The sequence below is a fragment of the Uloborus diversus genome, chromosome 5 (assembly GCF_026930045.1).
Source record: "Uloborus diversus isolate 005 chromosome 5, Udiv.v.3.1, whole genome shotgun sequence".
NCBI lineage: Eukaryota > Metazoa > Arthropoda > Arachnida > Araneae > Uloboridae > Uloborus > Uloborus diversus.
In genome coordinates this window covers 96,234,229-96,262,023 of record NC_072735.1, presented here as the reverse complement: position 1 = coordinate 96,262,023, position 27,795 = coordinate 96,234,229, and the positions used below count along the sequence as shown (strand labels likewise).

The window sequence follows — 27,795 nt, the reverse complement described above, 5'->3', positions numbered from 1 at the left end:
AAGGTTTGCAGATGAAGTTTACAGTTATAAAATGCCTATTCGAGAGCATGAAGGCCAGCAGCCGACTTGGCTGACTATGAAACTAAAATACGGCGCCTTAATAGAGAGAGAGAGCAACTGAGCTACAGAAGCAACATATATAGTCAACCAGAGTCATTTGCATGTGAAATGCGCATTTCCCGATGTTAGAACGGCAGCCAATCAAATGGATAAGGAACTTTGTCATTTCATGACGTAAGGCACGCACGTGTCTAAGATCGGGAAATACGTTACATACATTGAAATTAGCATTTGTGACTTTGCAAGATAAAAGAAAATGGGGATTTAATTAATGCCAAATATATCAAAATAAACGTGAATTATTGATAATATTATTTGGAATTCCCAACATGCTTATCGGCCAGAGTTCGTTTCGCTCGCAAATTGGGTGAGTTACTGTAGCGTGGTAGGTTTTGCCAGATGTTTCGCTGTATCTATTTGTCAAAATATTAGAACTGTTTATTAATTTTTCTTGCCTTTCCGGTGCTAAGGAAATGATAGTAACTATACTTACATATTTTTATGTGAGGTGGTTCTCCATGCCTTGACGCTACACTAAAAAAATGCTGCACCCAAAACTTTCATTTACTCTAACAAATGTGGGGAGAAATGTAAACAAACTTTGCGGTTATCCGTCAAACTCAGTGAAAAAAAAAAAGATTTCATAAAAGAAACTGTTTCAACGAATTTAACTATTGCCAATAACTTTTCTGGCGTTTTTTTTCAAGAATTTCATCGAACATTCTAATGACAACATGCAAATTAAATGGAACGTCAGTGAAGCTGTATTTAAGCGGTGGACATCTGTTCATCGATCTCAAACTTCCAACGCGCTGATGTCTCCTGTATAGTTCTGAAGTGGGCTTGCTGCCCAGGTTTCTGATGATCATCTGGTTGGAGATGGATTGATAACCAGATCCATTTGCTGAAGGTGTACCCTAGGTCGGCTGGCATTCTGAGTCCCGTTCCTGATTTGTGCCACAAATTACCGGTGTTCAATTAGAACAAGATTTCAGGACTGTTTATCAAGGTAGATTTTTATGGAGCACCAGTGGTATAAATGTTTTTCAATTATGTTAGAATTCCTGCAATATTTTTTAGTTTTATTGCTGGATTTAGGATTCTATACGAATTTTACTGTAAAGCTTTAAAAATGTTTGTTAACATGTTGTACTTTTATCGGGCGAGTAAATGTTAATGATTTACTTAAACATGCTTCCTAATAGACTCAACCAAGACACATTTGTGAGGTATACTAATATCTTTAAATAGTTTTTCCTAACACTATTTACCGTTACATATTTGCGCACTTAATTTAATTAAAATATTGAGGTGTTTCTGGTTTTTTTTTTGCAAATGCTAGTTTTTGCAAACTACAGGGAACAAGAAGAGAGTTTTTTTTTTCTTTTTTTTGCGCAATTTAATTAAACGAATAAAGTGCAGTGTTTTAAATGATCTTTGCTTGCAATTTATTGGTAAAAAGGTGAATGACACAAAACGCAGCTGGAAATAGGTATAGAAAATACGAAAAAGATAGATATAGATTAATTAATACCGCAGCCAAATGTGGGCGGCAACCTTGGCATAAAAACAGGGGGCACGGGCATCGCTATGCGGGTACTGCTACTTTATACTAAAAATCCTGTTAAATATTTTGTTATGAAAAATTAACTGTTCTAAAGGATAGACAAATGTCACAATTAGTAATATACACACACACATACAAAATTCTCCTGCTTTAAATAGTAATCCTGGGGGAATGAAAATACTGTGCTTTTAACAAATATAAGTTTGTTATATTAAGTTAACTTAAGGCTCAAAAAAATAATAAAAATCATAAAATAATAATACTCATATGAAAATGTTCTTTGTATTTTCATAAACCTCATGTTATTAGCTTTAATTTGATGTATTACTTGTAGCAATAAAACAATTTTTAAATTTCAACCCTAATGTTCACTTTTTCATGGAATTGCCCTATACTTTTTTGTAAAGAGCCAAGGGCGGCTGAAGAAATAGGTCAAAATGGACGAAATAGGACAATGAAAATCCACTGATTTTCAATTTCATCGATACGAAGAGTTATACCATGGGAAGGTAAAGGGCAGTATCTGCAAACTTTTCTTTTCCTGACATTTTTGTCATCTATTGTACTTCAGCTTTATTGTAGAAGCTTGTTTAGTTGGTTTCCATCCACTGAAAAAAAAAAGCTTGGAAACACATCGAATTCCCCATTGTTAGCAGACTTTGATAAAATCAAAAGCTTTTTGCAAACACAAATCCTAACTGGAAAATTTTCTGCAAATAATTATTTTGTATTTTCAGCCTTGAATAAAGAATTAAATTTATATTCAAATGTGAAAAAGACAAAAAAAAAAGTGCTTTAAATCATTTTTTCTTTTACAATAACATATAGTTTATACTTATTTTTCACCAAAAGGAGAAAACTGCCGAAACCACTATTTTTGTCACACGTGCTTTAAAAGATTTTCGAAAAAAAGGCTTCAACAGAAATTTACAGGAATTTTAAAATGTCCCTTTAAAAAAAATTGTTTTTGTTTTTTAAATTAACATTAGCAGTTCAAAAAAAATTCTGCAGAGCCAAAAATTTTCTGAGAACATCGTTCGTGCGTTCGTCTATATTATGCAAGACTGATTGTTAGTATGGAATCTAAAATACGTTTCTTCAGACATTTCAAAAACGCATTTCTGCAGATACTTCCCTTTACCTTCTCTTTACTTGGTTGGTGTAATATTTAGCCCATAGAAGCACAACTGGCTTTTAACAAGCACACACCACTTAAAGTGAGCAATACTTACTAATTCATAAAATTTCTATTTGGGGCTTCCAAATCAAATTATCCTTTCTTATAAAAATTCCTTTAACACACCCAAGTTAGTCAAAAGTTAGTAATGAGTCATAAATCCTAAACAAGTGATGATGAAATAAAAATGTAAAAGCAAGGATTAGAGGAGATTTAAAGTTCAAGAAAAATACCTGAGAGCTTTTAAGAAAAACTGAGAGGTGGGGGGGGAGGAGCAGTGGTGTAGCTACAGAATCTGCAGCCTGGGGTGATTCCTCCATTTCCGCCCTTTCATCAAGACATATCTAATATACTTTAAACCATCGAAAGTTATTGAACTTAAAGTTGAGAACTTGCTTTAATTAAGAAAGGAAACTAATTTAATCTGTATCCTTCCTACAAAAAAAGGGGGGGGGGGGTCAGGCACCTATCCCGGAGAAATACTCTAAATTTACATCAAAAATCACCATTAAACGTAACACTTAGGGAGAGGGAGGGGGGTTCTCTCCTGAATCTTTATCGAAACTGAAGTCAATTTTAGCATTTGGCGAAATTAGGAAGTCTGTTTCTTTTCTAGAATATTTTTTGTAATACAATTAGAATACAATTTGAGTCTATCTGAGAGAACGTTAAGGGATTGAGGAAGGTTCAGGGGCTCACTACAGAAATATTTCAACTTTGAACACTGAGAAGCACAGTTGTAGTCATAAAAAAAAATTACATTTCATAGGGATCTTTTTCCTTTGCCTCTAGTAATCGATTTAAAGTGTGATTCCCTAATAAAGTTTTTTTTCACATCAAAGGCGCTGAATCGCCGCACCAAAAGTGTGCCACCTGGGGCGGACCGCACCAGCCTAGCTATGCCACTGGGGTGGGGGGGGGGGCCTTTTTTTAACCAAAGCTTCATGAATGATAAAAGATGGGAGAAAGTACTTGCATCTTGTAGAGTTCAAACAAATGTTCTTTTCTTTCATTATTATTATTCAGCATGTGCATGAATCATAGTTTAAAAGTTATGTTTAATTAATTTAATAATGAGTACATGAAAAGAGAAAATAAAATCCAGATACAATACTTTATCTGATAACAGATTGATGAGTATAACATTTTTTAAAACATGCGTATCAAAAAAAGCATAATTTTACATTAATACTTACTCTATGTCGTTTTTTACTCTTTCGTTTTGCATCATTATCAGTGCTAAACGTTCTAAAAAGCTGTTCAGTAAGTTTTTCTGCTTTAGAATCATCCAAATATGAAGACAACTTATCTGAAAATAAGACCATGAATAATTAACATATTTTTAAATAATTTTGATAGAAACAACATAAGGTTTCTCTTATCATTTGAGATAACTTATCTTGTTAGGAATTTTAGATAATATTTGAAAGTCTTATATGTTTTGCACTCCTGTTATGCATTACCCTTTTTAAAGAACTGCTGGTTTACTTGTTGTTATCTAGGTCCTTTAATTTGAATATCAGTCAACTAGTAAATGATTTAAATCCAGACCTTTGAAGGACTGGAATCTGGCTGCTTTTCGGGTAACAACAGGTTTGAATTTCTTGCCATCCATGCTGCTCTAAAAAAATTGTTAAACCTCTTTAGAAAATTTTTAACCGGAGCAGTTTTTTTGTCCGATAAGACAGTTTTACCCTACAGAGCTCTATAAAACAAGTTGGTTTCATTAACTTTATAAATGTAACAAACTGTCGAATGTTTAATTTTTTTGTGTGATCAAAACTTATTTTTATATTCTTAAAATAATTTGTCTGTAAAAAAGGAAATACCCATGTAAATAACTTCCAAAATAGTGTCTGTGTCCGTATTTGAGAGGGCCCTGCCAGGGAATCAAAAACAGTTTGTATTTGGGGGAGGTGCCATTAGGACAGGTTTTTCGTAAAATATTAAATATGAATTAGGTAGCTTTGTGGAATTCTTTGTGGAAATGAGTTTTCCGAACCTAAACAACTTTTTTGTACTAGCTCTCAAACTCATATATCATAGTTGCACACGACACAACATATTCCTGAACTTGATCTACCACATTATGTTAGAGTTACTTGAACTTTTAACAAGCTTTCAATTTCTTTTAAATAGTAAATTACCATGATTATCCACGCATTAAATACACAAAATTTGTGCTGTTTAGTTTGGATAAAAGCGGGGAAACATGTCGAATAGGTTTTAAGCTAATTGCCATAAATTAACCTGAATTATAAATACAGCAGTATTCAAACTTCCAACTTAACAATACTCGTGCATCATAAACACTGTAAGAGGGAGGTAATACAGCATACATAATTGGAAAGGAACTGCTTTTTTGCTTTGTGCCGTTTCCCAGCATTTTGTCCAAATGTTGAGTTAGTAACATTTCACTTTTTTGCCCAAGTATTTAATTTAACATTTGAATGGCACATTGTTTTATTTTGAGTTTGTGTGCTGGTAGGACTAACTCAATATAAAATTTTGTGCTGCTGCTGATCAAACAGTAAATTAAATAGTTACAGCAAAAAAAAAGTGTCATGTTGTAGACTCTGGACAAAACATTGTGAAATGATAACAATACAATGATGACAATAAAATCCTAGTATAAATTAATTTTTCAATTATTTAAAGAATAGTAATTATAAAATATTAGATCTCTATTTAATTATTAACGAGATTTATTTTGTAAAGGAAGAAAAAAAAAGGGAGTACAAAAATGAAAAAATAAATGCAGGGAAAAAAGTTTTATTAGTTTCATAAAAAAAATAAGTAAATAGATATTTCTCTGTGCATCCAAAAAGAAAATTATTCAATAAATTGCTGTTTACATAAACATGCACTTTGAAAAATTTAAGTTAAAATATATTTTTGATTTTTTTTAAATAAATAAATAAGTAAACGAAAATTTGGCAAGAAACTGCATTTTAGATGAAATAATTTTAGTTTATAGCACAGCCTCCAAAGCAATGAGGATAAGATACAGTTTTGCAGATAAAATTTCACTTTTCAAGAAGATATTAAATCCAAAAAAAAAGGTCCTTGACTGGCACATTTTAGGTTATTTTCAACACTTTGCATTGAAATAAATGTCCAATACTGTTTTTGGAAACTTATGCGTTTAAGAGTCTTGTCTGCTTCCATCTTCAGGAACGGTTTGATCAAACACAGCTACTATGCTTAAAACTTAAGATAACAAATGAGATTTTTGAATTTGTAGAAAGTAATTAATTCAAAATCTTCAAGGACCTAAAATTTAGATGAAATAGTTCATTTTTAACAAATTAAAATCTAAAGTAGAGAATAAGATAATAATTTGTCTTTTTCAAGAAAATAATTAAAAATTATCCAAAAATATATATTTAGGGCACATTTTGTGTAATTTTCAATAGTCTGCATTGCAATAAACATTCAATTCTGCTTTTGGAAACTTAGGCATTACCATGAGTCTTCTCTACCTGCATTTTGCAAATGACAGGGTTCATACTCTATTTGGATGAAAAAATTCCATGACTTTTCCAAGGCTTTTTCATGACTTCAATGAAAATTTCCATGACCTCCTTACACGAAGAGAATAGCACTATTTAATCTCAAACTTGGTAATATTTGGAAATGAGCATTAGCAAAATGTCTATATGAATGCCACAGCCTCATTGAAGCACTTACTCGTAATGGAAAAAATATAAGTGCACACTTAAAAAACTATTCTTATTTGTCTTCAACATATAAATTTTCGTAAAGTAAAAATGCAGTGAAACAAATATGATGATGCTTAAATGTTTTTCTTTTTTTTTTTTTAAACAGGCAGAATGATATTGAATGGGACAAAGGTTGAATGAGTCATCACTAAGTTTCAATAAATTTGTTTCAAAAGTTTCCTTTTAGTGTCAACAGTGCCTTTAATCATCCACGAACTTGACAGTACTTTGGTTCTTTGAAGTAAAGCCACATAGTTTAGTTCTTTATGTTTCTAAACCAGATCTTTTTTGAAAAAAACATTCAGTAATGAATCAATCTTCTGCTTCAAAAATATATTCGTTTTGTTTACAAAGTTGCATATTTTCAAATGCATATAAATTAATACAGAGGCGTAGCTAGAATCGACTTTCGGGGGGGGGGGGGGTCTTCTTTTATATATGTGTGTGTGTAAATTTTTTTAGTATTAAGAAAAATAAGAGGAAGGTGAATCTTACATACTTTGGAATGGGGTGCCCCAATTCCGATACTTATGTCAAACAAAACAAAAGCAAAGAATTATTTATTTTTTTAATGTTATGGAAAATTTAACTTTTTTTTCTTTTCCCTCCATTTAATTTAAAGTGAAATTTTCAAGCAACGTCTTGTCAAAACCAGTCTATCCAAATCAGGGGGAATCAAATATCTGATGAGCTTGTTCCGTTCATTTCAGTGTGACTGCTTAATTTAGAGGCTAACACACACCTACAAAAGCTGGCATCCCTGAAAGCTAATAGATACTTCCATTTCCGCCTGTAAACTGGATGTTTGACTTTCAATCTCATTGGTTGTCAGACTATAAAGATATTATATTTATAAAAATATATCTATAAAGATATTTATTTTTAATTTTATTAGCTGCTTTAGAATTTACATAAATATCTATTTGAGAGAGCAACAGCAATTTTCGGGTATTATAAACAGAAGTCTTTTTTTATTTTCTATATTTTAATCCGAACCAAGCTAATAGAAATAATCTGGATTCATCTCGTTTTTTAACATTTTATTCATATAATGCTATGCAGTTTTTCTTTTGAATTAAAATAAAATTACCTTCAGAAGGGTCCAATGGGACTAACGCTTTGCAAACTGTACTTCGTTTTCTTCAAACGATGTTAACTTTCTCTTTTTAGAGCAATCCTTTTCGTCATTTTAATTTTTTTCTTTGAGTTGAAAAAAGTCTGTTATCGGTCTTGTTCGTTTCATTATGCAACAACTTTCACTTAGAATGTACTGCTTTAAACAGACTGTACGTTTCCAAAAGAATACGCAGTAAATACTGGCTGAAGAATCAATGTGATTGCAATGGATACTCTGGTTAGCAAAGGTAGTTTTGACTATGACCTATGATACACACGAGACCAGACCAACAAAAACCTCTATCGTCTCGAATTCCGGTTATGCTATCATTTTCGGATTCAAAGCCCAATGATCTTCAAAGCAGCAAACAAAAACATTTTCTTCAACTCAGAAACAGAGGAATTATCTTCAAGAGCTGAAGAAGCAGTAAATGCATTCCACGAATAGGCTTTCCAGGAAGATTAACCAAAGGACGGTCGTTTCGCGCATTTTCTTGGAAGAAGAGTTAAGGGGTGAAATTCACAGGTTTGGCATGTTAAGATGAACATTAAAGTTCATGGTTAAAGGTCATTCAAGTTAAAAGCCATTTCGCTCTGTTATCTGGATTAGTACTGTTCTTTGGTTGCGCTCTTTCTTAAAATTGTGATTCCTTAGAAAATCGAAATGATAGGAGTGAAAAGAAAGTATAAGTGTTTTTTAAGTGATGAAAATAGGAAAATCGTAGACTACTGGCCAAGTTAGATTTGCAGCAATTGCTAACCTTAAGAGGATAAATAATGAATCCAAAGAAAAAAAAAATCAGGGACCAAAAAGCAATAAAAGACTTTTCTTGAAAAAGATATGCTTAAAGTTTCTTTTACTGTCAAAATGATTCCTTAAACACGCAATGAAGCACTTAATAATGTAATAATAGAATAAATACCTAACAAAACTAATAAAGAGGAATTTTAATCAAGAGACCATATTGTCTTTAGTATCAATTTCAAATTTTCACCATCATATTTCAAATTTCTATAAAAAATTTCTTAAAGCCTCCATAAAAACCTCTTTATCTCGATTTTCTTTATTGTGAAATTCGAAATATACAGATTCGACTGTATGCAATATTCCCACTGCGCGGCTCATAAAATTAAATATATTTAACAATTTGCAGAATCTATGACAAAGAAAGGCTGCCTATACGTGGATTTAACAAACAATCTCATTTCTAAAGCGAAGTGTCAAATTTCACTCAATTATCAAAAAATAGTCGCAGCAGAGGGAGGCGTCTTTATACGTGAGGGTCACTCATAGAGCGGATTTTCAATGGCATTGGGGGGGGGGAGCGAAGTGAATTTTTGACCTTTGTTACACAAAAAAAAGTCGTAGTGATTTTTTTTATTTTTCTTCTTTTTTTCTTTCTCTTCCCTCTTCTTTTTCTCTTTCTTTTGGGAGACTAATGTTTCGTGTGGGGGGGGGGTTGTCCCCAACCCCCCCCTTAGCTACGCCCCTGAATTAATAGGTTCAGAAATTCCAGAACACTTGTAATTCCAGACATTGAACGTAGTAGTGGGTCGCATGGATTAGTTTTGCGTGCCGTATGTTGGGCACTACTGTTTTACAGCATTAGAATTCCTCTTTTTCTGTAATTCTATCGCCTGACTTATAGATCTTTATTTTCTAAAACATTCAACAAATTAAGATAAACTGATAAATTTAATAATAAAGTCCTTATGAGTGATGGAATCGCACTTGCATGGAATTGAATTGCTTTTTTTTTTTGAGTGGGCATGGCAAAACTAAGAACGTGAAATTTTTCTACTACAGAATATGACACATAAGAAGTGTTAAAAATAACAAAAAATTCAAAATAAGTGATGTCCAAGCAGTAAAATCACATTGCAAAAAATGGCAAGCGGCTACGACGAAAGTGTATACAATGAGATTTAAAAATTCAGATTTGATTTTTGAAACGTTCAGTTTTCCACTTTTTAACAGCTTTTATGTGCTCTACTGTTAAATCACTCAAGATTTCTAATGCTCCTTTAGCTACTGTTCCTTTCTCTTTGTCCAGGACATTTTTCCATGACTTGAAAAAAAAATTCCATGACTTTCAATGAAAATTTCAATTTTCTATGACTTTCCAGGATTTCCATGACCCGTACGAACCCTGAAATGATCAAACTTGGCGACTACGGGGAAAATTTAAGATAAATTTGTTGAAAAGTAATCAAATACACTGCTCGACATCGAAGATGCAACACCAAGGAGTGCTCAGAAATTTATGCAAATTTTAGAGTAGACGTACACTAATGAGCAAGAGAATGCTCAAGACTAATAACTTCTAAATGCAATAACCCAATTAACTGTATGACTAGAAATGCATGATTAAAAATAGTTGAAGACAACTTAAAAATAAAAACCAAATTTATTTGGTCATTTAGTAAAGTTAGTTGAAAATTAAAAACATTTGAAACAACGCGAACTAGAGCTGAACTATATCAATCTATTATATATCTATTAAAAAGAACCCGCATCGTTGCATAAAAGCAAACGAACGCTCAAGTCAACCTGCCAGAGAGAAAACACCGAAGAAGTCCCCTTTCTACTTGAAACATTTCCTTTTATCGTAAGTGAACTCATTTGCATGCGGACGCCAAATCACCTGATACACGCCAGCATAGCACCTGGCCAATGAGCATCAGGCACGTGCTGATCTGTTACGATGCATCACTGATTACGTGAAGGTCGTGACGTCATAGATCGGCGACTGCACGTGCGAGATACGTCATCAGGCTTCCGCATTAGAAGAAAGAAAAACATCGTTGAAAATTTCTCAATGATTAGGCAAGTGACTGATATTATGGTGGGATAAGTGGTGAGATGAATTCGTTAATTATTATATAAGGGGCGCTAGGCCAACATACACCACTGAGTTATGTAAACGATGTGAAATGCGCAGCTTTCCGACGCACGTGAAGTAAGAGATAAGGGAAGGAACTTGCAGAATGGGCACTATTTGTGTCGTCATTTCTGACTGGAGAATTATCGAAGAAATTTTCTTTTTGTCTTGAAGGATACGTGTAACACGAGATAATGCCAGGTCGACGTCAACAAAGGCACTTCCAGCAGATAGACGATTTTACAAGGGGCATGGTGATCGAACTGAGAATGGGAGGTTGGTCGGTACGTCAAATCACAGTTGATACCTAAATGGATGCAAACAGATGCTGTGCCGAAGATGGTTGGAACAACGAAATTTGGCAAGATTGAGGGGTGCAGGGGCAGCCACAGTGACGTCAGAATGCGTGGTTGACGAATCCACAGACAAGCTGTAGCAGACCCATAAGTCACTTGTTCCTCGATTTTACAGCAGGTGCAAGATACCCTGAATGTTCCCGTGTCAACCAGAACCATTTCCCGTTATTTGGTTGCACGTGGTCTGCAATCACAGCGTCCTCTAAGAAGACTGCCATTGACCCCACAACATAGACAGCAGCGTTTAGTATGGTGCCGGACTAGGGCGACGTGGATGACAGAATGGCGAAATGTCGTGTTCTCAGATGAATCCCGCTTCTGTTTATCTAGTGATAGTCGCGCATACGTGTGTGGCGTCGACCTGGAGACAAATCTAATCCAGCAGTAACTGTGGAACATCCCACCGCACGACAACGTGGCATAATGGTTTGGAGCGCATTTGCTTACAATTTCATATCACCTCTAGTTCGTATGTCAGGGCACTATGACGGCCCAACGATATTTGGATAATGTGCTGCGGTCGGTGGCAATCCCTTACCTTCAAGGGTTACCTAATGCAATTTTTCAGCAGGATAACGCCCAACCACACACTGCTCGCATCTGCCAACATGCTCTCCAAGACACACAGATGCTTCTTTGGCCACCATACTCTCCTGACCTGTCACCAATCGAACATGTGTGGAATGTGATTGGACGCCGTTTCCAGACTCTGTCCCCGCCTCGTTCAGAAGACGAACTGTGGCAAATGGTTGAAAGGGAATGGAGAGCCATCCTTCTAAACACCATCTGCACTCTCATTGACTCTATGCCTAGACGTGTTTCTTTGTATATTGCTGTCTGCGATGGTCCCTACATCCTACTGAGCCGACGCCGTACTTGCTCTGTATTCTGTCTATCATTTTGAAATTAAGATTCGAGACGTACCGAGTAGCACTTTGGCCGAGTACTGAGTTCTAATTATGTTTTAAGAAAAACCACCGACACACACGTGACGAATTTTGAACTCATTAGAATAGTAGTATAGATCTCCATGTCCAACTAATAGTTTTTAAAACAAAATTCCAGCTGAAATTTAATTATGCATTATTTAAAAGATTTTGTTTGTGTCAATAATCTTACAAAAAAGTTATTTTTTAAATTAAAAATAAACAAATACATAAAAGGTAGGATTGATCAAGTTGGGCAAATTATATCAATCTATACTTTTTAGTCCGCCAAACGTAAATAATTTTTAAAAGCTAATGAAACAACGTTAAAAGCACAAATGTGCAGGAGCGCTGCAGGGACGTTTTTCTGCATTACAAGGAACATCTTTTTCAGTGCATAAAATGCGAGCTAATGAATGTAAAAAAATCCGACTTTTGTCAGACGTCTTTAAATCCATAAGTTTACATTTTGTGCATTGGAAAAAGCATTCCTTCTAATGCCAAAACAAGTGTCTGCAGTGTTCCTGCACATTTGTGCTTTTAAAAAAAAAATTTAAAAATACCATTTGTGCTTTTATTTTTTAAGAAAAGGTATTTTTATGCTTTTTATACATGATTTTATTGTGGCAAAAATCCATTTAATAATATAAAAATTTCATATTTTCTGTAATTACCTTTTTTTGCCCCATTTTTAATAAATAAGTTTCATTATTTTTGGGGCATTAAAATATGAGATTTACACCAGGGTTTCCGCTACGGTCGCATTTTTCGCATAATGCAAAAACACTATCTGAATTGCGAAAATAAAGCAATGCATTTTCGCTTTTTTGCTCAAATAAAAAATAAATTAGTTTTTTAAATAAAGAAGAAATGTATGATCCTAGAGAGGAAGCGTGCATGGCGATAATCAACTTAATCTTTTTAAAATCTTAGCTGAGATGTTTAAACTACAATTAAGTTCAATAACTATTAGTCTTATCCAGCATTATGTCCCCCCCCCCCCAAAAAAAAAAAAAAAACTGCTTTATTAGGAGGAGGGAACTGCAACGTTCTAAACACCAATCATGTTTTCTTTTTTTATTTTATGTTTTAAAAGAACTGCTGTTGTACTTATTTCTTCAAGAATGTCACAAATGAAATATGAATTTTATTTTCAACTGGAGATGAAACACACTGAGGCATATATAAATATATGTATATAAATATATGAGAATGTGTAACATTTTAGCATTTTGCTAACATTTTTCCATCAATTTTAGCTTTTATGCTAAAGATTTTTTGAACCCAGCTTAAACCCTGATTTACACCATTGAAGCATAACAAACGTCATTATTCTCAAAATTTGAATTTGACTCGTAAATTTAAATTGTAAATGATTGCAGTATATTATATGCTTGCAATTTTTTATTAATTGTAAAATCTGCTTTGAATAATCAATTTTTTTACAACTACTTGGTATTGGTCGAGTATCTGATCAAAATTTGGCCGAGTACCGAGTAGTTACCGAGTACTCGGTACGTCTCTAACAAAGATCATTTATTATTCCTTGCTGTCTCTGTATTTTTTCCAAATTTCATCTCTTTCTGACCACTCCTTCTTGGTGTTGCATTTTCAATGTCGAGCAGTGTAATTAAAAATCATCAAGAAACTAGAATTTGGATGTCTTAAGCATATTAGTGTCTAAAGCAATGATAAAATAATATTCTGAAGCTAATTAAAAATTATCCAAAAATATTAAATACCACATTTTGTGTAATTTTTTATAGTTTGCATTGCAATAAACATTTAATTCCGTTTTTGGAAACTTAGGCACGAGCCACGTTAACTTCCATCTTGCGAGGACCAAATTTTGAATGACCAAATATGGTGACTACGTTACACACATAGCGAAAAAGTTGAAGTTGAGTTTAGAACCACGAAGTCCACTCACCTTTCCGTTCAAAAAACGATTTTCCCTTTTTGACATTCCCCCTAACCTCAATCACGAGGTGTACTTCCAAACCAATAATATGTCTTCCACTCCGTTGGGTTTGGTGCATAATTCCAGTTTGCTCCAGAAATTTTTCTTTTCAAGACTTAAAAGTGAAAAAATGGCGACAGAGGAAGACTTTTTGGTTCACCACTTTTTTAAACTGAGTCAGAACGTAGCAAGTGGCGACTGTGAATCTTAACATTTACAAACTCCAAATTTTAGCAGGGTTGTTTGGCTTAAACCACATTGGTTAAAACCATGGTTTAAAACGTGGTTTAAACCAAATGTATTTTTTAAAACATGTAGTTTTTTTTTTTTTTTTTGAAAATTTTTATTGTTTTCCGCAAAATGTTTTTATAAATTTTACATATATTGCAAAGAGTAAAACCTAATCAATGCTAAGTAACAGCAAAGCTTTATACATAAATTACAAAAAATTTAATAAATATAGAATATTTAATTTAATAAATATAGAATATTTAATTTAATAAATATAGAATATTTAATTTAATAAATATAGAAAATTATATTTTTTAAGGTAATGAAAACTTGCCAAATATTTTTTATTTTGCTTTTTTTTTTTTAAATCTATGCAGCTTTTCACTTAAGTACCTAAATATACAAGGCAGACCAACTAAGTTTTTCTAAAATTATATGGAAAAAAATCCAAGTAGATCTTTTATAATTTTTAATTATCATTACAAGGTTCATACAATTGTGGTTTAAAAAAATCCTTGATTTTTCCAGGTTTTCCAGGTTGTTTCTAGGAAAATTCCAGGTTACTTGCTTCATTCAAAATTAAGTTTAAATTGCAAAATTTTCAAAATAGTTCAAATTGTTTAAACTAGCAATGCGGAAGAACTGAAAAATTTCCCCTTAGATTTAACTTCAACTAATTTTAGTATTTCTTCGATGTCGCATGTCATGTGTAATATTAGCGTTTTGCTGCAATCACGCAGCAATCTCTTAGCATTCGCTTTTGGTTTACTTTTTTTTTTCTTATTGGTACATAACACAAAACATATCGAGGAAAATACAAAGATAATTTTCACTATAAATATGATTAACTTGTTGCATCAATCGGCATATGACATAATGCCTAATAACAAAAATCAACATTCACCAATCATAGGTCAATGCCAATAATCATCGGGGGTTTTTTCTGTTGCATACTAAAGGATGCTTACATTAAAATCAAAAATTTTCTTACAATTATTTATTGCACATTTTAGTAACATTAAGCTTAATATCATTTAATTTTTACATTCAATAGTTTATATTGAGATTAATATCCAATTCTGTTTTTGGAAATTTACGTCTACTTCCATTGTGCAAACGGCCAAATATGGCGACTATGTGAAAATTTTTAGATAATAAGCAGATTTTTGAATTTGTTACATAAAAGTAGTTATAAATAATTAATAGTCCTTAAAACACTACAATTAAGACAAAATAGTCAGTTTTTAGCACATAAGTGTCTAAATCAATTAGAATAAAAAAATGTTCTGGAGATAAAATTTTGCATTTTTCCATAAAATGATTACCAATTATCTGCAAAAAAGGCACATTTTTTTGGTTGTTTTCAATAGTTTGCATTGCAATAAACATCTAATGCCGTTTTTGGAAAATTAGGTCCTTAAAAAGTCTTGTGAACTTTCATCTTGAGAATAACCAAATATGATGGCTAAGCCAAAAAATAAAAACTAATTTTTTGAATTTGTAGCATGAAAACAATTTCAAATAATAAATCTTCATGAAACTACGGTTCAGTTGGAAAGTTTTTAGCACAATTGCATCCAAGGCAATGAGGACAAAATTTAAGAACAAAATTTTTCATTTCTCAAGAAAATAATTTAAAATAATAAAAAAAAAAGAGAGAAGATGCAGTACATTTTGTGTTGTTTTCATCAGTTTATTGTTAAAGAAAATATTTAATTCTGATTTGTTTTTGGAAACTTAGGCATTAAGGATTGTTTCTACTTCCACCTAGTGAGTGACCAAAAATTGCGCCTACATTTCACGCGTACCCGTAGAGAACTTTCCAATGAAAAAACGCTTTTCTTCGATCGACCCCCCATCTTCAGGCTTGTGCTTCTGAAGCAGTAAATTGTCTTCTCCCCTGTTGAGTTTGTGCTGAATTCCTGTTCAATCGAGGGCATTTTTCTTGGGAACTATTGAGAATCAAAAAGGGAGACTGCGGAAGTTTTTTATGGGTCGCCCCTTTTTTTATTGCCAGTGTGATTTTTACACAAAAATTTTTTAAAAAATTTCAGGAAACATTGATAAAAATGAAGACTAGATCTCATGGAACAAAATTCCCTGGGAAAAAGTTGGAAATATAATTGGGACGCAGTGTTGAAGAATTGAATAATATTGATCAGCCATCGCAAACATTTTGGTGAGAAAAATTTTGAATAAATTAGAAATGAATTAAGTAAGCACAATTATTGACATTAAAATAAAAAGCAATATTTGTCGCTGACAACGGGCAAGAAAAATAACATTCATCATACCACAGGGTGGCGACAGGAACTGTGAAAAAAAGTTCAAAAACTTTTCCATGATTAAGTTCCCGAATTTCCCTGATTTACGTTACCAATGATAATGGTTTCCTTTCTTTGCTCTACTTGAAATCCATTGTATGTTTATATAAAATGCAGTATTTTAAACGTTTTAAGCTGTGTAAAGTGGTTGAACTAAAGATATATTTTTAAAAAATGCTACTTTTTTAACAAAATGGTAAAAAAAAACATATTAAGTCAATTTTTTGGGAAAAAAACTACAAAACAGTATGTTAAATGTTTCTACAATGGAAAGATTATAGAAAATTTAAAAAAAAAAATACGGCTCTCCTCTGATATGCCCCCCTCTTGGCGAGATTTTAATTTTTCGCTCGATACGAAAATCGCCAATAAGGCGATAACTTGGCAACCCTGGTTTTGCAACTTGAACGCTGGAAAGTAGTTTCTCTATAAGTCTGTTTTTGCACGTGTATGTGTTTTAGGAGGTAGGTGCTCATATGTTTCGCTCTTAGGGAGATTTTAAGTTGAATACTCTAAAATAAAGTTTCAATTCAAACTTTATTTTAGAGTATTCTTTTTCTTGTTGTTTTTTAATGTTAATTTAGTTGAATTTTCTATTTTAATTATGAGTTCGGTTTGTGATGTTGTCCAAATGTATCAATTGAAATTTTTGAATGAATCTTCTTTTTCTTTTTCGTCAGGTCGTCCAACGTTTGGACGTACCGGAGTCCTAAATAGATTTTTTATATTTAAACTAATTGAAAATAAAGAGGTTAGGTAAGTGAACATATTTTGAATTATTGTGTTTTTAGTGTGTTTGTATTTTGGTCTGGTTGGCATTTTTGTAGCACAAAAATGGTGTTAATTTCACATAAAATCTGTGACTTTATTGTACACTGAACGGAGATCTGTGACTTATATCCGACTGTGATGTATATTAAAAGTCGGAGGGATAACGGACCGAGCGGCAGCGAGGTCCTGGCGAGCCCGAGGTGTCATAGTACTTTCGTAATGAGACCGAGGCAGGGCCGGCGAGCCGAGGTCTCATTACGAAAGTACTATGAGACCGAGGGCTCGTATCCCGGAGAAACAACGGAAAAAAATTAATGCATTAATTTCATTAAATAATTAATGACATAATTTGAATTTTTCCTGTTGGCGCTAAAAAAGCATCGCTAAGAACGATGTATGACATATGACGTCATACATAGTTTTCTTGGCGACGCTTTTTTGGCGCCAACAGGAAAAAGTCGCCAAGAGGGGGGTATATCAGATTTGTTCCAAAAATACTTTACTTCCAGAAATCACTTAGCATAAGAATTTTACGAACTATTAAAATCATTCTTAAAAACATTTGTGTATTTATGGTAGAACTAAAAAGTAATTGAAATTATTTTGAATTAAATTTTTAAACAGCATAATTGTTGCAAGAATAACAAGCAATAGTGAAATAATAGAAGTAATGCAGTTATTCTTATATAATTAATAGACATATTTATGCAAAACAGATGAAACCTTATGACATCCATTCATAGGGAGCTTTTCTCTAATCAAGAACATAGGTTTTAATGAATGAATACAGCATATTAACAAGAAAAAAAATAAAGATATTTACTTAAGTACACAAGTTAACTCTATTTCAAATGATTTCAGTGTGTAACGAAAAAAATCTTAGATTGCTTTTGTAACAAACAACTTTGAAATGCAAGAAAAAGAAAAAAAACAATTAGTTAATATCAAAATATATAAAAGAAGAATACAACTTGGATATAAAATAAAAGAATCATTCAAGACTGAAGAAAAGAAAACCTCTATAATCTGCGGCGACAGCAAATAGTATAACGGCAAAAAACCAAGATTTTATTGAAAGTTCAATTTTAGCAATTAAATTAAAAACACGAAGAAGTGATAACTTTTAAGCTTTTTATCAGTATTAATTCAAAAAACCAAAGATTTCTTCTTGAAATCGTGATTACAGTACGCTAATCACTTCGAGACAAAGGAATAAAGGCGAAGGAGCTAAGGCATTAATGAAGGCTTAATCTTGGCCTGTATGGTTTATTTTACGTTGCATTGAAAGAGTGAAAGGAAATTTCAAGCTAGGTAAAATAAATAACCTAACATAGAAGCAATCTTAGGAAGTTCATCCTATGGCTAATAAGTAAGATTCAATACCTTGACGTTGAAGAAAAAAGATACAAAAATATGTGGCAGTGTATAGTTGTACCTCATTAATTTTACTTTTTTTTTTTTTTTTTTTTGATCAGATAATTGGCAGAAAATGCATAGGGAATTAGGATACTAAATTTTGTAAAGAAAAAAAGAATTTTTTTTTTCATAAAATCAATTTTCCCTGATTTTTTGTTATTTTTTCGAAACTCCCTGATATTTCCCTGACTTTTCCCTGATCAGCCGCCACCCTGTTCCATCAAAACGTTTCCATTATTCTATCAAATTTCTTTTGTCTTTGTCATTACAAAAGAAAATAAATAAATAAATACTGATGTCTATAACTAAATTAAATAACACAAATAAATGTACACATTTTAAACGATGATAAATTGATAAATATTAAATGTAAGATAACTTACTGAATCTCACTCAGTAAGATTACTTACTGAGATGAGGAGGGGGGGAAGGGAGTCAGAAAAGTGTTCAAAAAGATCTTGAACAAGCAATTCCCTATTATTGAACTTTTCAAAAAATAACTTACTGAAAAAAGTTATACATTTTATAATTTTGTAACATACTTGTGATATAGTACATATACTACTTATTTGACTATTTTGTTGTTTATTTAGCTTATATCAAAAACTTTTGGCATAACATTAAATATTTCCTTTATATAGCTATTGATTTATTATTATTATGTCTTAAGACAAATGTTGTCACTTTAGTAAGCTTAATCAAATACCTTGCTATTTCGAATAATATTTCTTGCAACTGACGATATTCGATTACGCAGGGCTGACAGTAATTGAAACATTTTCAAGATTTTTTTCGTTGAACATGCAATGGAGAAAGCTTCAAAAAATAAAATTTTACTAAATTTAAGTACAAATTTGAATATTAAACATTCCTTAACAATTAATTCATAAAATCTTCATAATTTTCCTAAATTTTTTTTTTTCAAACAAATAGTTTTAAAAAGCAAATAAACCCGGTTTAAACCAAAAAAAACTCCCAATTTAAACCAAAAAAAAATTTTTTTTTATCAACCCTGAACTTTACTGAATGCTGTCTTCAAATTTGCTAAATCGTCACACTAAATTTGCTAAAAAAGATTGGAAAAATTCTTTTCCCTTGACATTGGTAAATGACTAGAAAAGAGCGCCAGTTTATTGAGAAGAAAGTGAAACTTTTTGATGATTGATTGATAAAACTGCAAAAACGGGAGAAAATGTTAAAAAACCGGAAATTGGGAGATGGAAACAAAAAATGTGAGCCTCCCGTTAAAAACAGTAGAGTTAGCAAGTATGATATACATATATTTTAGCATTGTTAAAAATTTTGAGTAAGAGAGGGAAAAAAGGATTTTTTAAGGAAAAATGATTCAAAACATACATAACACTTGCACGAAACATCAAGAATAGCAAAATACATTAACATTTCAAATACCTCTAGTTTTGCGCACATCATAGCCTTTCACTACACAACGAACAGCCACAGACACCAAAGACGGTTCATTAAAACCCAAGAACTTTTGTACAATTCTGTCCACTTGCGGTTTCAATTCTTCCTTTGATATAGACATTGTAAAGGCTAAAAATTGAATTAAAATTACTGTACTATTAATGACCAAATAAGTACCTATATATTAATCAAAGTAATATTGTTCATTCATTATATAAAAGAGAAAAACTAAAAGGTTATGTACTATATTTTTATAATGTATTAAATGCATCATCAATGTAATAGAGGTGCAGAGTAGCGGTCGCCACTCGCCAATTGGCGACCAAAAATCTTCAATGGCTACCAAAGATTTCAGCGCCGATCGCCACCTGGTGACCAAAGGGGAAAAAAAATCCCCCCAAGTTGAAGTTATCGATTGCACTGTGCTTTCAGATCCAGTTTTTCATGCTGTGGTAGTCACTCGTCTAGACGCGAGGTCACTTACTGACCTTCAAGAAAAGTTGAAATGTTGCCCCTCTCCTCGCTGATTCGTTGACCACTTCCCGTTTCCTACACCTACACTGCGTTCGGGGCTTAGAGCATTGATCGGGAGGGGGGAGGGTGAAAACTGAACCCCCCCCCCTGCGGTCCAGCAGACATGATCCCCGAACCCAATCAAGGTCAACACCGCAGCATCTGCAGTGCCTGAGGAGGGGAAACGTAAATACGGCGGCGTAGCTAATTCTGATGACTTTTTAAAAGGTTGAAAATGACGAGTAGAGGTAGCTCAAAGAGAATAAAATTGGATACATCTTCCAAGACTTTATTTCAGTTCTTCAAAACGAAGACAACCAGCATCAAGTCAGTTTATTTTTCATTATTATAGAAAAAAAAATTTTTTTTTGGAAAGATTACTGTAACGTGTGTAACAAACTAAACATGGCACCAAATACAATATTTTTCTGCTGTATAATATGCTATCGATTTAAAAATCAATTTTTAGAAGTACCAAATTACTTTAAAGTGGCCGACTTACACCGGTGTCATGAAACTTTTCACGACTTGCTTCGCGAAAATCTGCTTCCCTTGTTCCTTTTACATCTTGCGAATATTTTAATGTATTTTTTTTTCAATTTGAAAATATTTTGACAGATGCAGCGTTAAATTAGCTTATTTAATGTTTAATTTTCATGACTTTTTATTTAGGGAGCCATATTAAATTGGAAATCGTACTTCGTGCGAAAAATTGCACTTCGTGATTTAGATTTCAATCCTTTTACACCTTGTAAATATTAGAAATATTTTTTAAAATCTGAAGTTATTTTGCGCAGGCTAAATTTAATTAGCTTATTTCGTGTTTGATTTTAATGAATGGATTTATTTTTGGATCTATGCTTCCTTTGTAATCGTACTTCGCGGGGAACTGCACCTCGTGGTTGAGTTTTCAATAGTTTTGCATCTTGTTCATTTCTTAATATTTTTGACAAATGAAAGTTATTTTGACGTATACTACCTTAGATTAGCTTGGTCTATGTTCCATTTTAATAAAAGAATTAATTTTTGAAGCCACGCTTCCTTTGTAATCGTACTTTGCGGGGAATTGCATTTCGTGGTTGAGTTTTCAATCCCTTTGGATCTTGTACAGATTTTAATATTTTTGATAATCGGAAGTTATTTTGGCACAGGCTGCCTTAAATTAGCTTATTTTTATGTTTATTTTAAAGACTTGATTTATTTTTGGAATCGTGCTTTCTTTGCAATCGTACTTCGCGGATAACTATAACCACGTGGTTGAGTTTTAAATCCTTTTGCATCTTATACATATCTTAATATTTTTGACAGACGAAAGTTATTTAGACAAATGCAATCTTATATTAGTTGTTTTATGTTCTATTTTTATAAAAGAATTTATTTTTGAAGCCATGCTTCTTTTGTAAGCGCACTTCGCGGGGAGCTGCACCTCGTGGTTGAATTTTCAATCTTTTTGCATCTTGTACAATTGTCTTCATATTTTTGATAAGCAAAAGTTATTTTGATGTGTGCTACCTTAGATTAGCTTGTTTCATGTTCCATTTTAATAAAAGAATTTATTTTTGGAGCCATGCTAACTTTGGAATCGCACTTTGAGGATAATTGCATCTTGTGCTTTAGATTTCCTTTTGCATCTTGTAACAACATATTTTAATTTTTTTTTGGCAGTCGGAAGTTGTCAGCTTATTTTAAGTTTTATTTTAATAAATAATAAATGCAATTATTTTCAGGAAACGTGCCGACATTGCACACCAGTTTTGCTAATCTTTTTGCATTTTTTAAATACTTCAGAAGTTTTGATAATTCAAAGTTATATTTTAATAACTAAAAAGTAATAAATCCTGTTTATATATTTATTTTTACAGGCTTTATTTTAATCAATTTAATTTTATCCTAAAATATTAAATCTAAACATTTTTTTTTTTTTTTTTTTGCTGTTGAATTTGAAATGTATTATTTCTATAAACGATACTAAATGTCGTATGTTGATAGGCAGATTTCTAGAGTAGTGGATAGCTACTTTATTATTAGTTCAATACTAATTCAGACTTTTAAAATAACCATTTGTTCGCAAACTACAAATATTTTTCTAGTTTGTTTTTATTATGTGGTTTTGAATTTTAAAATTTGGTCCTACAAATTTAAATTTGCAAATATGTTGGCTAGGGGGATTCCATGAAAAGTGAAACCAGTAGGTCAAACAAATATTAGATTTTTAACTTAATGTGTTCCTCCATCCTATTTCAATCCAAATCATTCTCAGATTTCTTCAATGAGAGAAGGAAAATACTTACCAATCTTCATTGGTACTGATTTTTATTGTGCTAAGATTTTTAATACATAGATATATAAAATATATGTACAGTGAAGCAGAGTTTATACGTTTTTGAAGGGACTGTATGAAAAAAGTGTATAAGGGGGAAAACGTACAATAGGTATGCATTAAAATGTATTGGATTCTGCTGGGACCAATTCAAAAAACATACCAAAGAGAAATGTATAAACGGTGCTTTTCTGTATATATATATATATTTATATATATATATATGTGTGGGTGTATGTTTGGCTACCAAAAATTTGAAGTTGCTACCAAAGGTTTTGGTGTTGGTAGCCACTGGCTACCAAAGAAAAATACCAGTCTACACCTCTACAATGTAACAAATATATATATTTATTTTTAATTTTATATTCATACAATTATTAGTAATGAAACAATTTTAATTCATATTAAAAGTGCCTGATTGAATAATAAACTTTGGTCAGAAAAAAAGAAAATGTCTTATGACTGTGCACCATCTGATGCATATTATTTATTTCAGAATGATATAATTGTGTAAAAGTAGCTAGCAGAAAAAAAAAAAGATGAGTAAAACAGCTAATGTTAAATGAACTCTATTAAAATTGATAAAAATCTGCGCGAAATGAAATATTAGATATAAATGAAAGAAACTTTAATTTTAAGTCTATAGATTGTAATAACAATAATTAAAGAGTGATTTGAGGATGCAATTGCTATTTTAAAGACTTAGGTTTGTGCTGTGAATGAAAATATCGGATATATATCAAAATATCGGATATTTTTGATATTTTTGAACCCTGGTGGTGGGACCTCTTATGGAAAAGTATCCGACTAAATAATTGTAACACTAAGCTTATGTTCAACCATAGGTGGCGATTGGGACTGGGGGGGAGGGGGGCAAGAAAAAAACTAAAAGCCATAGGATTTTTAGCGACAGCAAAAAAATAAAAACATTTTGTTAAGGCTGGTTTTGACAAGGACGGATACAAGGGAGGGGCGATGGGGGGCGATCGCCCCCTCCTTGAGCCGAGAGTCAGGCAATGTTTCTTCATGTATATTTTCAATACTGAAGTTTCAAAACCGTAATTTTACATAATGTTCGATGGTGTTAGAAGAAAGGGGACTTTTTCCAGGAACTCTTCAGGAATTGAAGTCTTTAAAATGCAAATCTCTTATTACTCTGGGGATAGAGACAGGAACTTTCCACAGGAATATTTTCAAAATTGAAGTTCCGAAATCTCAATTTTAGACGATAGATGATATTAGGGATAGGTGAACGAGGGGTTCAATGCACTGCTTTGAAAATTTTTAGAAATTGAAGTTCCAAAGAGTAAAGAGTGAAAAACAATCGCCCCCTCCTTGAACATTTTCTGGATCCGCATTTGGGTTTTGAAAGCATGTGAATGATAATTGATGCAAGAACAGCTTAACTCACGTCACTTTAAGATTTCGATGAATTGTGTACACAATAATTTTCTCTGAAGAAACACTTGGAAATAAATTAGACTTACATTATGTAGCAAAAAGTATTTTGAGATGTTACAAACATTTGGTAAATATTTCATTAAGAAAGTATGGATTGCTTAAGTAAAACAATTGGTTTACTAATATCTAAACAATGAATACATTGAAACTAAAAGTTACTGCTTGTGCTAAATAATGTTTCGTAAACATACATACAAATTTTTAAAAAAAAATAACTATGATTTGAAAATTTTGACACTTTTGCTTTTTTTATAATTTTTAGTTTTGGTTCCTAAATAAAAAAATAAATGAACCATTAAAAAGTGCCCCTTTGCATTTTCTATAATAAGGGAAACTTCGATTTAATACCAATTTCATCACACTTTCTCTAAAAATATCTTAAGAGCTTGATCATATTGTTCCTAAGCCACCCCCCCCCCCCATAAAAAAAAGATCAGATTTTTATTCCTTGAAAATGTCAGTTTACATATGTTCTTTTTTTTTTTTTTTTTTTTTTGAAATTGTAGTTTTAAAAATGCAGTTTGCCATGTTCAATTATATTAAGTAAAGGGTTGATATCCTAAAAATTTTCGGAAGTGAAGTTATTTAAAACATAACTGTATTCCATCTGTGATGATATGAGGGAAATGAATACGGATTTTTCAAAATTGGAATTTTCAAAACTAAAGTAACAAAATGAAACTCCAGACGATCTTTGGTGATGTTGGAGAGGGGAGATTTGGGGAATTTCCCATGGAAATGTCTCGAAAGTGTTAAAAATAGCATTTTGTCATCTTTGGTAATAAGGTATAGAGACTTTTTCCCAGTATAACTTTTTGGAACTGAATTTCCAAAACCGCAATGTTAGACCATAAAGATGTTAGGTAAAAGGGGGTAAAAACTCAGTTGGCCATCTCTGATGACGTTAAGCAAAAGGATGGGATTCAGAGCATTTCCCTGAAATATTTAGAAATTGAAGTTCTTAAAATGTAACTTTAGACAGCTTTTTTAGCGATGTAAGAAAAAGGCGAGGTTCAAAGACTTTCCCCTGAAAATTTTTTGAAATTAAAATCCTACTAGGCTTCATCTCATAACATTAAGGGAAAGGGTGGGATTTGGAACCCTATCAAGGAAATCGTCCTAAAAATGTGATTTTGGTTTGCCTTTGACAGAGTTCGCAGATATATATCAATGGATATTACACGCGGACTGTGCGCACAGGCCGGAGCAATTTCTCCAGTTAAGTCTATTATGCAATTTCGGAAAGTACGCAAACATGATAATGGATAAAATGTATACTTTAAGCAGAAATGAAACCATTTTTTAATCTATATATATATATAAAAATGGACTTTGGTAAATTTGTTCCCTAAGATCTCAGAAACTAATCGGCAGATTTGGCTGAAACTTTCACCGTTTGTTCTTTTTGGTACTGGGGAGGTTTGTAGACCAATTCGATAAAAATCCAATTGATAATTCCTTTTTTATTCTAATTTGTCCAAATTTTCGCATAAATGCCCCAATATGACGATTAAAAAATACGTGCACATATTAAAATTATGTGTCCATCGAAAATGCTTATTTTTCTGCTGAAGATGGCATCTGTAAGAAAGTTCTAAGTTGTATGAAAAACGAGTTATGGGCTTTTTTTGTTCCATGTTCGAAGGCTTTCCTCAATACAATTCATTTTTTAGTGTATCATCTCAACTCTCAGTTCAAAGCTAGAATTGTTGAATATTTTTGTGTTTCGTCTGACTGTTTGAGGCTTTTCTCAAGTCAAATCTTAAAGTAAAGTGTTTTCCCCAAGATTGGCTAATAATAACTAGATTTGGCTGATTATTTTCCATTTAAATGGAACTTCAATTGTAATTACTGGGTTTTTTTTTATAATTATTTGTGCTGATTGGACACTTAATCATTATCCAATCTAACAGCAGAAACCTCGCCAAAATTTATGTAGAAAGATTTCAGTAGCGGATGCATTTGGCAGTTTTTTCAACTGTCGCGGTTTTTGAAGCCAAAGACTATGTAATAATGTTTGTCAGCTTTCAGAATGTAAACAAAATATCGCCAATCAAAGAATCTTTAAAAACTTTTTTTACTGTAAAATAATCCAGCAACTAAATTAGGCAAATCCATAAACAGCACAAAAACTTCCATTAATGTGACTTTGTGCACAAATTCAAACCAACGCCAAATTTTACTACTTATTTTGTAAACATTACGGATGAAATTGTTTAGCGCCATTTTATGGTGACCAAAAGTATTTTAGCATATGGCGACAATATCTCTTTAACAAAAATTAATAACATACCATTTTACAAAGTAAGGAGGGGGAGCCTTATTCAAGGTATCCCAAAACGATTTCCGCAAATTTTTTAGTATTTTAAATCGCATCAAGAACCCACAATAATTGAAATTTTCCAAAATAACTAAAGCAAGTTTAAGGGGATCGCGGGCGCGTGGCTACATTTTTTAAAACAGTTCGTTCTTCAATAGACATACAAAGAAGGTACGACTCTATGTAAAAAAAAATAAGTATTAACTGATAAATGTTGTTTCTGATAATTATTGCTAACTCAGGCAACGCCCGGTATTTTTGCTAGTATATGATAAAATATATCAAAATTTCAATCATAACAAAAAAGTGGATGAAAATAATTGATATTTAACAATAAAAATGCAACATATATTGTTTTTTACAATAACTAAAAGTACCAAAATTAAACAATATATTTTCTACAAAACAGGAAAAATATTTGCGCTTAATATTATGAAATACTTGAAGAATATTGTAACAATTAATATTTTAAAGCCGCATGACAAATTTCAAAGCAGAGATAAATGCGCATTGAGCATTTTACACTCATACGTATTGTTACGTCTTTTATTCTGCTTTGAGCAAATTACACATCTCCGTTTAAGTTCTTTGCCTTCTTTTTCTGCGTATGATTTTTGAAAGTAACTACTGTATGAAGAACTCCAACAAAAATAATTTACAGTTGCTTCAATGTGACCCAAAAGATCCATAGATGGATCAGTCATAAATTACGATATTTCCTCCTCGGAAAGATAACGTGTTCACTATGACTACCAAATGAACATAAAAGTAAAACCCCTTGATAGAATATCTCCCCTCTAATCCCATTATAAATGGAACTGAAACTAGAAAGACTCACATCAAAATGAGTATACGTTTCTCTTCTCACTTGCGAGCATACAGTGGCTCCCAAAAGTGTTCGTACACCTTGAAATTTTCCAGTAAAACCAAAATAACACAAAACTGAATTCGAATATGAAGTCCATTTTTTTTTTCACATCATTTCTATGCCATTCTGAATAAAACCCAGCAGTTTTTTTCAAAATATTGCCAGATTTTATTTTTGAAATTTGTCAAAAAATGGAGAGACAGAAAAAATACGCCACAAAAATCATCGTACACTGAAATATTTTCGAATAAATTTGTGATTAAAATTATCATATGTGGTTTTTTCATTGTTTTTGCATTGTAATGACACTGTAAAGTCATTTGCCTTTAATTTTTTGTTCATTTACTCCCTAATACTCTGCTTATTATTTTAAAATGGCA

General features: G+C 32.1%; 1 protein-coding gene across 1 annotated transcript in view; it reads right to left on the bottom strand.

Annotated features, from left to right (window-relative positions):
• Positions 1-27,795, bottom strand: part of LOC129222841 (U4/U6 small nuclear ribonucleoprotein Prp3-like) — a 149,089-nt gene that overhangs the window by 109,323 nt on the left and 11,971 nt on the right. The window contains exons 2-3 of the mRNA XM_054857392.1: positions 19,919-20,062; positions 4,001-4,113 (exon numbers count right to left, since the gene is read on the bottom strand). Coding sequence (XP_054713367.1) covers positions 4,001-4,113; positions 19,919-20,054 — 249 coding nt within the window. The 5' untranslated portion in view covers positions 20,055-20,062. The remainder of the gene's footprint in view (positions 1-4,000; positions 4,114-19,918; positions 20,063-27,795) is intronic.